Raw genomic sequence first — 17,572 nt, forward strand, 5'->3', positions numbered from 1 at the left:
GAGACCGCATTTCCCCGAGACCCTTATTTAAAGCCACTTTATGCCATAACGAGATTAAAACGCTACAGAATACTAAATAACAACGGGGCTTTAGAAAGAAGTCGTAAAGCGCGATAGTAACGTCCCGCGCCCCCCCGCCTGTCCGCGCCCGCTTCAAATTTCCGCTTTCCTTCATCGCTCCACACCGTGCCGCGTTTCAACGTCCGAGGAGAGAATCACGGAGAATCAGCAAAGTCTCGAAATTTCCCGCGTCGAATTGAGAAACCCTGGCACGAGTAAGCGAGTTCTCTCGCGCGGACGAGTCTTCGAGAGTTAGCGCCTCTTGCACCTGCAGGCGTGCATCCGGCTCTGGCCGGTTACCACCACCGCCTCCATCGCCGCCGCCGCTGCCGCCGTTGCACTCCGCCGCCACGGACGGTTGTAGTACGACGCGGCACACTATGCGTGGCGGCTCGAGTGATCCACTGGTAGGGGGAACGAAGATCTCGAAGTGGGGGTAGCAAAAGGCGCGATGAGATCACAGGCTCAGTTGCCGTGCGACTGTCGAGAGACGCACTGGCGGTGCCGACGAACTCGCGACAGTTTCCCAGTTTCGGCCTCGCGTCAACCTGGTATACGGGACTTTCTCTAGTTTTCCGTAAAAGCGGGCTCGTAAAAGGAAACTAGATCGTTTGTTGTTGCCGCCGGGACGGTGACCCGCAGTGAAAAAGAAAAAAAAAGAGAGAGAAAAAGAAATAGTTTTGTTCGACGGAACCATCTTCGGTTCGAAGGGACGAAGAGGAAGAGGAGAAGGAGGAGGAGGAGGAGCAGGAGGAGGCGGTGACGGAGGAGGAGGAAGAGGACGAAGAGAATCCCGATTTAAATCTCCGACCGCAGAAAGCCATTAATACCGTCAGGTGCACGCGGCTCACGCATACGTACCACGGCGTATCGCACAACACACACGGATACACATCCACCGCCCCGTGCGGGAATGGAGTCTCATCCCCGTTCGCGCAGTTGAGCGATGATCGCGCGCGAATCGGCCGCGAGGAGCGCGTCGCCGTGTCTTTCGCCTGATGCATCGTCGGGCCGCGGAGTCAACGCTGGCGTAAGACCGCCGCCGGTCGTACCGTCACCAGCGTGTTGTACCCGCTCGCGGACGACGGACAGTTCCGGACGGTAGCGACCGACGACGACCTCCGGAGAAAAGAGTGGAGAGGAGTGGAAAGGAGAGGAGAGAATCTCGGAGAGGAACTCGGTGTGTGCGTGAGTGAAGAAACGATGCGGCGTGCGCCTTTACCGTCGCCGTCGCCGTCGCCGTCGCCGTCGCCGGTGCGACATTCCTGCAGTGAATTCGCCCGTGATTATTCGGATGTGCGTGCGTGTGGTATCGTGAGCCTGTGAGAAGCAGGTGGAGGTGGAGGAGGCTGCGTGATAAAGGAAAAAAAAAAATATATCTATATGTACACGTGATACATTATTGACAAGTGCGTTTGTTCCTCGCCGCATCGCTCCGCTTTTTCGGTCGACGTGTGTTTCTGCGTGCTGCCAACGAACGGCGAGTGTGCGAGAGGAAAAACAGTGTGAAATTACTATCCCGCGCGTGTGAAGTTACTCCGTGAAAACTCCGCCTCTCGCTCCGGCAGGTAGCCATGGATAGAAAGCCGAGAATCATCAGCCACCGCACGCGGATCGCGATAATGAACCTATTGCTGCTCTGCACCGGTGAGTATCCGCCGCGCAAACGAGGAGCATCTCTCCTAACGAACGCAGCGCGCGGACGCTATGATTAAAAACTAATTCTATCGAAACCCAGGGGTGGCAGTTAATTAATGAACGATTCACGACACCGCGGGTATGGTCGATCCCGGCGCCGCAACCACTTCCCATATAAATATCGGATAAATTGATGATTCTGCAACGCGGCACAACACGTTTGCAGGAGACGAGAGAGAAAGAGAGAGAGAGAGAGGAGATGTCGAGGAATGAAACCGGATTCGCGTACGTAGATTGCGTAGGCCGCGAATTGTGCAACGGCACGCTGTCGCCCGCGATGCATCAGCAGTCAGCCGATTGGGCTTTGTCGCTGATCGAGATGCTGCTGCTGCTGCTGCTGCTGCATCCTCGACATTTCCTCTCAGGTTGCTTAAAGCGAAATACTATCATTCTTAGATGGATCGCATGACTCTTCTTCGGTTTTCGCCGTTGAGTCGATGTGTATAGACGACGGGAATGCAACGAAGACTAAAAGAGTGAGGGTATACTCGTACAACGGTGAGCGAGGGAGGAGCGGTGATTAAAACGCGAACCTACCTACCAGGTACGCCGATGACATTACCGTTTCCGCGGAAACTGTCGGAGGATATCGAGAATTTCTTTGTTGCCGCTGAAACGAAACTAGCACCAACTTCGAACTTGCAATCGATGGAGACAGAAGCAAAATGTAACGTAGACCGCGCGCAGGGGAATAGGCTAGATATAAAAATCATGAGCAAAGAGTTGCGAAGTAGCACGGAAGGGACGTATATCTCCTAATCATTAACCGAGGCGACTACTGCGTTGAAGAAATCTGATGGTATAACCACATCGGCTGCGGATCGATTGGGAAACGTGCGACGCGCGACAGAAATATCGTCAAGAACACAAAGAACGCTTTTTTTTTGCCAAGTTTTCGCTACTTCTTTCGCCTTTCTTCACGCGGTGCGCTGGGATGTGGGACGGGGTTAGACTGTAAAATCGGCGTTAAAATCGACGCTCTGGAAAGCGAGCGGTGCCGGGGGCGACTTTCGGCGATAATCTAGATCGCCTGCCGCACAAGCAACCTCATTCCGGTCGAATTGACGATTAAAGAAAGACTCTCTCTCTCTCTCTCTCTCTCTCTCTCTCTCTCTCTCTCTCGGCAAATTCCCAGATACCATTGGCCGTGTTATAAAAGTAGATAGAAAAATACGTAATCCAAGGACAAGTCGCGGGGTATACGGTCACGCTGCCGATCTTCAGCGGCAAGTAGTTTCATGGAAGACTGCCTCGGAAACGCGCTGCCAAGTGGCATCAGCGCGACTGGTCTCCGTCGAGTATTACGCGACCGAGAATTAATAATAATTTCTCCTCGACCACGTAAATCTCGAGGATTTAATCGGCAAAGTATACGCATTGTCATTAGCCCTGGAATGCTACTCATTTTTTTACATTAACGCTACTCTAGATGAAAATTCACCCACACACCGAGAAGAAAAAAGTGGTTGCAATTACCATAATTTTACTATAATTTAAAGTCATTTTTGGTGCGAGCTGTATATTTATAGTTGTTCTAATCATGCAAATTACAGCTATTAGTTCTTATTACAACGTAAATAGTGAGCAAATGTTAAAAAGATTATTATATTTATAATTATGAGTTACTATACAAAAACGTTTATTTTATATTTTCCATCCGTATTTTGCTCTATCAACCCTCCGGGGATTTAAAGACCTAGTTGAATTTTTAATTGTGAATTATTCTGCTTCAAATTCATTCAAAAAAATATTTTAGATCAAATAATAGTGAAATTATTGTATTCTGAAATGTTGGAAGAGAATATCAGAATTTTTTCAGATTTTTTAATGTTTAAAAACCTTTTTCACAAACATAATCAAGTATCCGGTTAGACTAGGAAAGCAGTGAAAAAAAAAGTTACATTACGAAAGACTAATATTTGAAATTATTATAATTTATATTAAAATTTTTTTCGCACTTGGTAAAATTATAAACACAAGTTTGTTATCACTAACATTGTAGCAGTAATAACTATGAAAATGAATGTCCTAATTATTTTGTAATTGTTGTACTATGAAATTATAGTCACAAATGCCGCTTTTCTCTCAGTACAAAATTAAGAACTTTTTACCCATTTGTGTCAGTGTTTAACACTGAAGAAAGAATTCGATAATAATAATCAAGCCTAGATGATAGTTATTGAGCTTTGATGAAATAATTTCGATTAAATATTTAGTTAATATATCCAATAATATTTAGTTAAATGATACCGTTTAATGATCAATAATAATACAATAATTAGCAATATAGTTATATTACTAAATATTTGGTCTTATTAATCAAATATATTTAATTGAAATAATTTCATATTGCATAAAAAACTACGATTATTATTACTGAATTTTCTTCTCAGTGCACCTTGCAAACTTTACAAGTTGAAAGGTGTTAAAATAATTGAACTAACACCATCTTAATTTTTTAAAATTTTGTTAAACTTAATTTTAAGTTATCAACGTTTTAATAATAAAAATTGACTAAAATGGACTAAACTTGAATTAGCAATTAGTTAAAAATTTACCCAGTAGCGTACCAGAGTTAGAGCGAAGAGAAACTTTCACGGTATCGGAAGATGTGTCTACTGGCATAGTAGATATCCTCTATTTATCTGCCTATCTGTTTCTCTATTTACGCATTTCTTTTCGAGTTGATCTTCTGTACGTGAGAAGTTGCGCACTTTTGACGAGATTAAATGTTCATGTTGATAAATCTTCGAAACATTACCTTTAACCTGTGTCTTCATCGATATTATGTAGCGGTGCAAAATCGCATGTTAATATTGCATCAACGTTCTTAACTCTCGGACGTGTATCTTTCCTCCTCTGGGACCTCTAAGCCGCTTTCTCAGTCAGTTTCACTTTATTCGTGCTCGAGTATATTCGAAAGCCGCGTATGTAGGCTACTCCGCAAGGTGAAATATGGATTCCAGTTAATTGTCGCCGTTAACTATCGAAAAATTAAAAATCAGACGAAAGGTTAAGTGGGCATATAAATTTTCGTTTAAGACCAGAGCGATTAAACTCCGTGAAGGATGGAGGGCGGAAAGTTTGCACACGTATACAACGCTCGTGGGTACCAGAAATGCAGATGCACCGCTGCGCTGTGCACTGATGTAAGATGGTGTTACACAGATCGGCCCTTTGTGGCATGTCAAACGCGCGGCAACCTAAACAGCCGCTGGTTTCCGCTTTAATCGCTTGGCTCTCTCTCTCTCTCTCCCTCGCCTCATCGTTGCGCTCGCTACCGCGGTAGCGAGCGCAACGAGAACTCACAACGTTGTAACGGGGAAAGAGAAGAAAGGGAGCGAGAGGAAAGGGGGGGGGGAGAGTGATAATTTGCATACGCCCAAGGTTACGCGTCGTGCCTCACCCGAGGTAAACTTTTTCTCGCGTTAAATCGCAACGGTGCGTAACAGCCGCGGGCTAAGATTCCGATTCGTGCTCGCGTCAAAGTGTTGTCTGGTCGGATACACAAACAATCGAACTACAGTCCCTTTTGTTACAACCGGGCACAATTCGCGTGGGCGCACACAGCGCTTTAATTAGAGGGGAGGGAGGGGTGCGAGAGTGGGGGAGAGAAGAGAGGCATAATTAGGTGCAGGGGCGTTGCATCGGAGCGCGGCGCAGTTACGGCCGATTACGTTGTTGCGCGCGTTGTAGCCGACAACAAAGATCGAGGGTGGCGCGCGGCGGCAGCGGCACTCCGAGCGGATCGACTGCAGGGGCTCATCGGCCCTCGGAGGGTCGCGCACGGGAGCCGCCGCGCCTCGCCGCGTTAACGAACCCCCGTGTTTTCTAATCACCGTTCCCCGTGAACGGCTGTTTCCCACGAAGATTCGCGATTCGAGCCAAACATTATCGCACCGCGGAATTATCGGAAAGTAATTAACCGCTAATCGGCCGGGATAGTGGTAACCGGGATTGGAAATCGCGATGCTCCTTCTTAACACCGGTGATACATTTAATCGAGGGAGGGAAGGGGGAACGGGGAATGTTTTGCGTTTAGAGTACATTTACCTGCGTTTCGTCTGAAAATAAAACATGATAGATTTAATCGCGTCGGTCACGCAGGCTAGTTTGCACAAGTGTCTTCAAAATAACATCTAAAAAAGAAAACAAAGTGGAAGAGGGAAAGAGAGGGAGACGGAGAAGAAGAAGTTTATCAGATAAATGTCTCGCCGAGTATTAATTAAGGAAAGAAGGATCTTGGAAAGAGCTATTCGGTTGAAGACAGTCGGTTACAGGTAGATCGGCGGACGTTTACGACAAGCGTTTATTTAAAGCAACGTGGCACCGAGGTAATCGATCGACGTCTTTGCGGCGGACCTAATAAATTTCCCTACTCTCATTGCCCGCTGCCTTTTCCCTCCCTGCCGAGCTTCTAAACTGTCTGTCCACTCGATAAATTTGGACGACGCTTTTCGCGGCGCGACGCGCATTTCTTTAACGCGTCCGCCACCTCCCTTGCAACGCAGGTGCGCGAGCGCCGTTACCACTCCGTTGTTGCATTACGAAAAGAAGATTACGAGCGTCTCGGTGTTAATGGCACACAGGAGGGTGCCGACGTATCTCTTGGCGCGCACGCGGGGGCGAAACATAAGCGATTAATGGCTTTTGTAAACGACCTCTTATTTCTTGTCGTCGCGGAAGTAACCCTGAATTATATTCGCCGCGAACGGCGGGACGCGGCCGCCAGATCAAAAATTATTTACTCTCCGTACGCGGCGATTACGCGAGATATCGTCCCCCTTTTATTGTGCCTTTATCCATCTTTATTTCCCAATCCTCGAAAGAGTGGGAAGGACGGCCGCAGGTAAATTTTACTTTAATGGAATTTTAATTCGAAGATAATCTCTCTTTTTTTCTCCAGATTTTTAATGCGCCGAATATAAAAATGAAAATTACGACGGATGACGGTTCTTTTTTTCCATTCCGATGTGACAGTTCAAATTAATGGCTCTTCGGTGCTTCTCTAATACGAAGAAGACAAACGGTTTTGCGCAATCGGGATTAGGAACGATAAGCGGCGATCGTTGCTGATTAAGGAAACGTTGCCGTAAAGATCGCCGGAGGCTCCTGCCGTTATAACGCAGTTCTCGCTGTGTTACTCATCGCAGCGGGGTGGATTCTCGGTATTCCGCCCGCTTTTCGCATTACTGCAGTTCCACCGCACCCGTACGCGTATACCTACCCACGGTTACCTCTCTGATCCCGCGCCACACACTGCTAGTCAAATAATTTCACTGCAACGAGGATCTACGCCGATCCACACTGGCCGGCCGCCGGCTGCCCGTAGCGTTTCTCGTATCTCGAGAACGGAGAAACGGTCGTCGAATTAATTCTTTATATTACCGGACGGAAGGAAGGCAGGAAACAGGAATGGATGTCGGGCGAGAGCGCATTTGTCGGAGGTAAACGCGCACGCACGTACGAAGCATTATTTCGTCCGCGCCCGGGGGCCGAGGGCTGTTGCGATGCGAAAAAAGAGAAAGAGAGAAATATCCCGTATCCGACCCGTTTTCAAATCGTTTCGCACATCGCGCGCGTACACCGATAGTTGGTCGATCCGACGAGAGAGAGAGAGAGAGAGAACGGCCGTAACTTCAGAAGCTAGGCAGTTTTCCCAACTTTCACCGTACGTTTCGCGCGAGAAGATATCGCAAAGGTCGAATACTGCAGTATTGAGTAGGCTGCTTCAACATCTGCGTTTGCTTTCCGCAGCGGGCGAAAAAAAAAGTATCCCGGACTTTGTCATACGGCACGTACGGGAGCGCGCTGGGAAAACCTCGCATTTTCCGTGCGGAGTGTACTTTAAAAGATTGGATATTAAACCAAACCACTCTTTGTCGCGCGCAATCGCAAATTTTTTAGCACATTTATTACATTAAATGTGGGAACCGAACGACCAAACTAAATATACGAGAAAATTTTTTCTATAGCGAACAAAACCGTCTTTTTCCGATTATATTTAAATAAAATCCTACTTTCTCCTTTTCACTTTTTTAGCATCAAATCAAACATTAGAATCGAACAACTAAATCCAATAATATAAAAGTTTTTTTAATATTTAAATGGAAAAAGCTACCCTTCTCTTGATTATTTACAGTATCTCATTTTTTTCTTTTTTTTTATTTAATCCAGATATATAAAATGTTTTGAAAAAATCGTTAATCCACGTCCTCGAAATAGCTTACAGCATCTATGATTGATAGAAAGCAAGCGACTCGCTCTATGACACTCTATACGTCTTGCTTTATACTACCATCTGGCCGATGGTCCGTCGATCCCCGAAAGCCGATGAGCGTTGCCGGTATACGATCGCTTTTAAGCATCGAAAGCGAGGGTGAGAGAAAGAGAGGGCCGCGTCGCTCTGATCGGGTCGGTGTGTGCTTTCTTCGTTGCGTTCGGGGTATGCTTTTTTCGTATGCGTTACGACTGCGTCTCTCATCGTCATATTGCCCGGACGTACGAGAACCAATATCGCGTGGTCGCACGCGGTGCAGAAATGCCCGCGGCAATGATATTCGACGCGGTGAAATAAGGTTCGGCACCGCTGCTGGCCGCGCCGTGCCGCGCCGTGCCGCTCCGGCGACGTATTGTTATTGCCACGCCGCAGACATTAACGCGTTTCGCTTTTGTTATGTCGTGCCCGCAGGCGCTACTGGGCGTGGACATGTACGGGGTGTCGCGAGAGCAAACGTACACATGTCAAAAGGACACGCCGATTGATTATAGGTCACGAGATGTCATTGCTTTTTCGAGTAAGACTGGCATTCGAAGGATATATTTTTTTTTAACGAATTGTTATGAAGGATGTGACATGGTGAATGTTATTCTGACAAACGAACGATGAAGTGATTTAAGGATGTTTTGATACGATACGAGTTAAAAGTTATCGACATTTCAAAACTGAAGGCTTTTCTAGATGTTTTTTTTTTCCTAATCAATAACAAAAAATTTTGATCGCGAAACAAGCTTAGAGTTTTATTAGAGTATGTAAAAATGTTGATTTAATTGGTAGTGCTACTTCCCTCTCACTAATGCTGTAAAATGCGATTTTATATAGGAATCAAGTGTAAACAAAAAAGTAAATAACTTTTACGTCGGTATTCACAGTCATAAATTTCAACCTTTGATTGAAAGCGTAATTAATTACAGATTCATTCATAAATTCATTCATTTTTTTTTTCAATCAAAGATTGAAAGTTATTTATGACTATGAATACCGGCCTTAAATCAATAAATAAATTGTGCTCAAATTTGACACAGATAATAATACTGGAAAACGTGAAATTTTTATATTTTTTGCTAATGTTTTGAGATATGGCACATACATCCTTAAAGACGTGTTCTTCGAGCGAATACCGTTTGAAAACAGGAAAGTAATTTTATGCTGATCAACGAGATGTTTAATCGTTAACTGGTCTGGTGAAATAACTGTATGCATTTTTATGGCCGCGAGACCAGTTGATATGTGATCAGTGTTAAAAATGAAAAAATCTATCGTGAAATGTCGATTTCGAAAACCGATGAGCGTGCTAGCTGGTACTGCTTTTAAAGTTGAAAACGAGAGAAACTAGGCAAATTTTAACTACAACTAGTTTGAAAAATTGAATATTATGGCAAACTCTTTGTTACGCGCAACAATCGGAAATTTTTTGATATTAAACGTGAGAACCGAACAACCGTTCCACATATTTGGAATCAATAAAGGAGATTTTGCAAATAACTAATCGAAGGAAGACAGCTTTTTTAAATATTAAAAAGTTTTTTCATCGTACATTTGATTTAATCGTTCGATTCTCACGTTTAATTTAATGCTAAATATGACATAAATAAATTTTACGTAATATATTTTAAGATTCTATTAGATTTTCTTCCATTAACTATGCATTCGCCCTATATACTTCATAGCATATAATGCATGTAATACAATGTAGTTTTAATTTCATACTACGCTATCGTATCACTTCATATCATGTAGCAGCACATAATACTCTCGTTTAAATATTTCAACGATATGAATACTTTACGTTGTTAATAATTATTATACATATATTTTGTTAGCGTGAAACAAACAATAATTTATATTAGTATTTATTTATATTATATATCCTCGAATATTACATCATGAAGATAAATAATAAATAAATTTTCAACGCGAAAGATTTTCGACAAAGCTGTCTGATCCCATTTCGGTTAAAATTCATTTCATTTAATGCATCGCAGGCTAGAAACTCTTCATGCTCATTGTATCGGGAATTTAGGTGGCAAACAAAAAAAAAGAGAAACGAAGGAAAAGAAGATATTCGTTAATATCGTGAAAGGAGGCAACACCTTTGAAGAACCCTCGTGTTTTATGCCTGTGGGCGGCCAAATCGGCACTAGTCACGTAAAGTTTTTCCGCGCCTCGTTGCGTTCGTCCTCGCAGACAAGCGGCAGAATATACAAGCGCAGTCATACAAACTCGAGTTTTTTAAATAACTAAAATCCATTAGTGGCACGCGTCTCGACGAAGTGAGATGAATATGTGCAAGTCGCCCCGCAGAGGCGCCGCCCGCCGAGAGATACCATACAGAGGCTGTGCGGTATTGCCGAAGCGAGAATTTACCTTACAAGAGAACGACAGCGGTACGAAGGAAATTTCTTATATATTTTCCGCGCGAGGAAACACCTAAAGGCACGGTCACATTGTGGCGAGACGTAATAGGCGGATAGCACGGGAGAGACAACAGAACTGCAGCGAGAATTTCGATATCCTTCTTCCTTTGTTCCCCGATATCCTGTTCGATTCTGTATCGCCCCCGTACTGAGTTTTTTAAAGCTCAAGATAAAGGGAAGCGGTTGTCGAGCGATCCAATGCCGTGCGATTTAAATATAAATTTAATCTTTCGCGCGCTCCGTTGACTTTAATGCAGAAACAATTAATGCAGATTTTCTTTTGAGCTTATCGCTAACATAGTTTTACGCAAAATTCCACAATGTGCTGCGTGGTGACAACACCCCCATCAATGAATGAATAAATGAATGAAACGTTTATGTTTGTACCACGTCAATTCTTGGCAAACATCGTGGGTCTTTCAACGCCCAAGCAATTTTTTTAATCTTAAATTATTCGACTTTGAATTCAGTCACATGCGAAAACAGTAAGAAATGTTTTTAACCGGTTAAGAACTGGCGCGTTATACATAGTAACTCGAATATCTCGAGAACTAATTAATTTTGTAATGCACAAAGTATCATTTTAATTTTAAAATCTACATTTTTATGTATGTCATCATATTTCCATACTCGCAATTTTCGACTTTTTAGGTCGCGTTCGCTTATATAGTCGTTTAATAGAATTTGAAAAAATTTCCATTTTCAATATTTTTATTCAAAATTAGAAATCTTCTAAATCCATCGTTTTCTGACTTCAAGTTACAACTAATTGAAGATGTCATTGAAAAACATGATTCAAAGAATAAATCTGTAATTGGTAGATCTCGATTATCTAATTCTTTACGTCTAATGGTTTTCCTTTTTATATTGAAAAAGATAAAACACATCCAACAGAACAAAAAAAAGGTGTATTGTTTGTAATACAAGAGCAAAAAAAATTGCGAACAAAAAATTTCGATTTGAATGTGAAGAGTGTAGCATCGAGCTCTGTATAAGTAATTGTTTTCAGGTTTATGACACAAAAACAAACTTTTAAAGCATTGTTATTTACTAAACTCATCATTTCGAATAATTTTTTTTTTTAATCCCAGACCTGAAAGGGTTAATCAAACAACTGTAAAATCGCGCAAAAATTTTTAAATATTGAAAAAGTATATCAGAATTTTTTCCGATTTTTTTTGGCTCAAATCCTTTAAAAAATATAACGTTCCCTTAGTGATAATAAGTTTAAGCAGTAAAATTCAGCGGTGTTTGCGAAGAGTTAAGAAGATAAGATCTTTCCGGAAAATGCTATGGATCTTCGAGGCAGGCGTTTGAGAAGCACTGGTACAAAGTTAGTATAAACAAATGGCGAGTTCTGCCAATGGCGTTGATTACATCGAGGAATAACATACCTCTTGAGTATTTACTGCGCGCAACGCCGACATTCGTTCGTGCTCGTTTCGCGGCTCTTTGGCCTCGCATTAGAGGCCGATCGGCACGTTTCGCGATTAATACTGCAGGATGTTGCGACACACGCATCCTGTATCATGTATTACGCACTGTATTCGAGGCGACGTACGATCAGCGTGACAGTTGGTTACTCGTTTATTTTATTATTGCGTTCAATTAAGAATATATTTATATATATCACCATATAATTAAATCAAAATAATTTTATATTTGTATCGTGGCACTCTGCGCATATGCACGCACACAGAGAGAAATATATTTCTGATAAACATGTTACATGAGTAATATGCATTATATGGGTCGCGCTATGAAGGGCTATATCGGTACAAGGTATTTTTTTTTCCTCCCCCTAGCTCCGAAATACACACGGAAAGTTTCGCGAAAGAAGCTCGAAACTTAAAATCCAATTATTTTATGCCCTAGTCTTCCTGTACTTCTATGACGAAGAAAATTAAAACTTTTATGCTAAACTTTATTTCCACCGACTCATAATGTTCCGGGAGGAGAAGCGAAATATTCCATTAAAAAATTAAAGCTTTTATATAGTATAATATAAATATATATGCGGAACTTTGCCTCACTCGAACTATACACTCGTACGCACGGATCTGAAGGTAATTCACGAGATTAATCCTAATCGTTAACGATCTCCCCCGTATCGGTTGCGGTCCGAAATACCGTGGCGGACTGGCTGATTTATGGAGGGGCCGCGTAAAACCGCCGAAACGTAAGGATTCGGGAACGGCGACGAGTAGTATTAATAATCTGGAGCGAATCGTGCTGCGCACACACAGACGCGCCCCGGCAACGACATTAATCCGTCGCGTGCCGCATGCGAGGCGACGTCTTGAATAAAAAAGTATATATCGCGTGCATTCATTAGCGGGCATATTAATGCGAAAAAATTGCCGTGCCCGCCCGGGCAATCGCTTATCGCCCCTCTGCGTACGTAAACGAGCTTAAACCGACCGTAATCACTGATCGAGATCGTACGACCGCTCCGACTTTCCTCGCTTCGCGATTACGGCTCGTTGTTACCAGACTCGCCGCGATTTATCGTGGATGTATCAGTTCCGACAAAACCGTCGCGCGTTAATGAGGTTTACAATATTACAATGTTGCGTATAGGAGACGTTCCGCAGAGCCTCTCCTTACCCTCCTTCCCGACTTTAATATTAACAATGATAGGCTCTCTTTTTCTCTTTCGCTGAAATAACGCCGTAAACGGTTGGAAAATGTGTGTTAAATTTAATGTATATTGCATGTCCCAAACGGTTCACTTAAATTTTTGTATCGATTTAATACAAGATGAATATGTTAGAATGTAACATAGATATTATGTAAAAAAAATTAACACAAAACATGTAACATTTCGATACAGTTTGGAAACAAAATGTGGAAACATTTCTCCAGTAAAATTAACATTCATACATATTTATATGTTGATACGTACATTTATTTTAGATTTTATGTTATTTGTTTATTCGTTCAAATTGTGTTATTTAACTAAGAAGTGTTAAATATTAATGTAACACAAAATGTTTATAACATAATCACGTTACTTTAAATTAATATTTGGATTTAATACAAAAATTTTAATATAAATAGAAAATGTTTTCCACTGTGTAGCGAGCACGAATTATAATTGCGAACAAGAATTTTTCGCGACGACGCGATTAAATTGTGAAACGCTTCGGAATTTCGCGGGAATACTCTCAATTTATCCTCCGCGATTTCACAAATAGCTCAAAGATCGATATTAAATAATATCCGTACGGTAAACTATCCGGGTTACAGAAATTGCTTGAAAACTGTATAATCGGCGCTGTTAATTTGTATTACTGGCCGTATTACTGTTGGGAATTATTATCTAATAACGAAGCATTACCAAATTAGTGTACATATTTTTGGTCGGCGGTTTACACGCCCCTCGCCTTTCCGCTCAAATATCCAATAATGATTTAATGCAATTAACGCAATGAGCAAACTCTGTAACACGACTGCCGCATTTTGTGTGACAGATTCGTTGACGATAATGTTCTAGGCGGTGGTAGCGTGAGTAGGCAAAAGGTCGGTTTCCCCTGTACCGCCATCCTCCCACCCTCCTCTAAACCGTGTAATTCGTCATTTCGATCGCTGCCGATAACGCTAATTTGTTTTCCCTGGCTCTTATTATACTTTTCGTCGCTTGTGCAAACACATCCCCATGGTGTGTCCGACGCCGGGCAATGGCTATTCCAGATATTTGTAAGTATTTCGAAAGTCCCCGAATTGCCGTCGTTGTCGATCGCGTTCGTTGTGTTTTGCGCTTCTCGTCGTATAACCGTCGTGCGCGCGGTCCTCCGCCTGCAGGCGAGAATAATATTCCTAGCGGAAAATTCATCGCGGTCCTTGGCCCCCCGCACAACGGTGGTTTCCATCGGTGCGAGAAATGACTGTGAGAATTTCAAGCAACTTCGCCGCGGCGAACGCGCGCTCGAAATTTTCAGCGCGCGGGCGCGGCTCTCCGTTAACGGAATTCTCGTATAAGTAAAATGAAATCCACGAAGTAATTATTCTACGTTGTTTCTCTCTCTCTCTCTCTCTGTTTTCTTTTTCCTCCCTCTGTCGTATTTATATCAGGCGGTTAAAAGCTGTTTACTTTTATCCGAATGATATTTTATGCATTTTAACTTGTTCCCTGCGAAATGCATGTCTTTCATCGTCTGACACGCGAAAACTGCGCTCGTACAGCTGATTTGTATACATTTTTTTTTCCACGGCGAGGTGACGCGAAAATAAATTCAAAAGACGGAGGAAAACATTCCCTCGACTGCTGCTGCTGCTGCTGCTGCTGCAGCGGCGGCGAGCATCTTTTTGCTCGCACGTCTCGCACGTAATGTAAGCTCAGGTGTAAAGTCGCAAAGTGACGAAACATCTTTTCTCACTTTAGCGGCGACGCGTATGTAGATTACGTCGATTGCACGACGTGGCAGCGACCGGGAGAGAGCGAGAGAGAAAGAAAGAGAGAGGAGACGTTGACAGTCGCGTCGACATTTGGCGAGGAGCGCGATTCTCTCCTTTGTCTCGTCGTCGCGAGTAACGGTACGGCAGTGAGCTTACTTCGAGCAGCGAAGTACTCCTCTTCTTCTTGTTGTCCTCGCGGGGTTCTCTTCTCGCTCCTCCGCGCCCGTCCCGATCTTTTGTCCGCCGGACCGTAAATCTGTCCGGAAAACAGTACACCGAGCGTACATCATGCCGCGCTTCCTTATTAGCGCAATGCACCGCCGAAGTATCGCGCGGCGCGGCGTCTTCGCTACCACCGCCCGAAGTCGAGCGCGTCTTTTCTTTCCTCTCGCGTTGCGAGATTTAATTGGAGCACGCCGAAAGCAACCGGCGCAACGCCGTACCGCCGTTGCACCGTACCGACGTTGCAACATGTCGCGCCGGTTTTCCTCGAGCGTCGCGGTTTCCGCGCGCGTCTCCCACCAACGCGCTGAGAGACGTTTTCGTCTCTCTCCGTCTGTTTTTCGCGTGATTTACTGCAACCAAACTGCAGGGCTGCGGGTCGCGAGCTCGGGAGGCTGACGCCGTTTTCGCGAGTTCCCGGGCTGCAAGAAGATAAATTTAGAAAGGGTTCGAGTGTATTAAAACTCGACGGTTTAAATTCACCGCCATGTCGCTTCGGATGGAATTGAAACGCACAGGGGAAGGGAAATTTAATTTCGATCGTCGATATTTTATTGATCTACTGTGGCTGTTCAAAATTTCTGGCTAATTGATCCAATTTATATTAACATTAAAACTAATAAGATTTTTGTTATAATCAATTTAAGATATTTTAGCTATTGGATTAAACTGTATCAGATACTTAAATAGTAGATTATTTCTTCATTTATATATGAAAAGAGCAGTTTTGCCTAAGTACTGCAGATCTGAAAACAATTATGTTGAACATTAAAAGATTTATATTAGACGTTTAAGCTGGTTGTTAGAATATCAAAACTTTTTGCGGCAGTATCATCGCGCTTGAACGTCCTACATAATTATTTTGATAGTTCAATATCAAATTATTCTGATCTGTATCTAGCTAAATTTTTAAATACAATAAAATTATTGTTTCCGTGTACTCTCCAAATCTCAATCAGTGGACAATCTAATTTGTGGCATAATTAGAACTGATAAATTGCAGTGATTACTTTAACTTAAAAATTAATGAAAAGTAACTGGTAATCATTGAAAAGTTTTTATTGATCAGTGTATTAATAAACACATTTATAAATACTAATAAATACACAATAAATTGATTAATTCTTCAGTTTGGATAATTATTGATTACCAGTGGCATACTTGGGACTGATGATGAGAATTATTCACTGATAATCATTGAATATCCACTGATTCAGATTTAGAGAGTAAAGATTCTTTATTTTGAGCAATGCAATAAAATTACCTGTTGGCCGAAAACTTTTCGCAGCCACTGTGTTAAGTATCTTGGAAATTGTGTTTGTTTCATTCGCGTTAACGTTTATTTAATTATCGGATTGGAAAATGCAACTAATATATTAAATAGCAAACATATACAATTAGAATAAAATTATCCGTAACGATATACAGTCAGGTGAAAACGTACGTCGAGTTTTGCGCGCTAATTGCGAAACGAGAGAGTCGCGTCGTTATTATTAAAATTTTTTTCCATCACTCTCTCGTGATTTTCTACAGTCAATCTGGCGCGGCAACTCCCGGCGCAGGAAACGTTTCAACATTCGCCACGGTTTTAACTGCGCGACAGTAAATCACAGTAGGATTGCGTTCGAAACACGACACCACGTGGCATTCCTTCGACAACGTGTTGAATTTCACTTCCTACACGGGACAGGCAAATTTTGAACGTGGAGCAGTTTCCGTTAACAAGTAGAATACGTTTTGCTCGACCAGAACGAAATTTCAAGCGTTTAAAGCCGCTCGAGAATTTCTGACTAATTTTTACAGAGGTGATTTAACGCGACGAATATGATGCGAAAATGCGAAAAACTAATGGTAAAAGTCTTGATATTTGAGAAACTCGCAGTTCGAATTATCGATATGATAAAAAGCAGTAAAAAGGCAAATGCGAAGCAAATAACTTGTGATGTAATTTCATTCTTACGAGGAGCACAAAAGCGCGCAGACCCGACCAAGGAGAAAAATACAAAAGCATAACGCGCAAGCCCGCCTCGTATTGTGCTTTAAGCTAAATACGAAAGATATTAAACTCCTCTTCTTCCTTTTCCACGCTGGCTGGCGGATAACGCTCGTAAGATCGCTGTAAGTCACGTAAACGTCCGTTATCCGAAGTTCTATCTGCGCGTTCTTGTAGATCGCTTCCTTTATCGCCTGCCACGAGATAATGATTTCTACAACTTTTTCGCAGTCCGCCGGAGTAACACGTCGCAGAAATTGCCTTCACGTCGAAATTGCTCTGCCCAGAGGCTGCCACGATAGCCGATCGATGCTCACGACCGCTTTTACTTACGCCAATTGGCTAATCCTGTGTCCTCTTAATATTGCACAAAGTGTCGCCCGGAATATCGAGCTGTGTTGCTTTAAAATAGAGCAACGCGTCTTGGAAATTCATACTCTACCTCGTGACGCCGAAACTAGGGAGATGTTCATGTTACACGCAGACTACTATATCGAGTCATTT

The 17,572-nt window shown here is 42.9% G+C and overlaps 1 protein-coding gene across 1 annotated transcript in view; it reads left to right on the top strand.

Annotated features, from left to right (window-relative positions):
- The first annotated feature begins 520 nt into the window (after window positions 1-520).
- LOC105205861 (hemicentin-2) overlaps window positions 521-17,572 on the top strand; it is a 30,055-nt gene continuing 13,003 nt past the window's right edge. The window contains exon 1 of the mRNA XM_026131928.2: window positions 521-1,707. Coding sequence (XP_025987713.2) covers window positions 1,635-1,707 — 73 coding nt within the window. The 5' untranslated portion in view covers window positions 521-1,634. The remainder of the gene's footprint in view (window positions 1,708-17,572) is intronic.

Source organism: Solenopsis invicta, chromosome 5 (assembly GCF_016802725.1).
Source record: "Solenopsis invicta isolate M01_SB chromosome 5, UNIL_Sinv_3.0, whole genome shotgun sequence".
Lineage (NCBI taxonomy): Eukaryota > Metazoa > Arthropoda > Insecta > Hymenoptera > Formicidae > Solenopsis > Solenopsis invicta.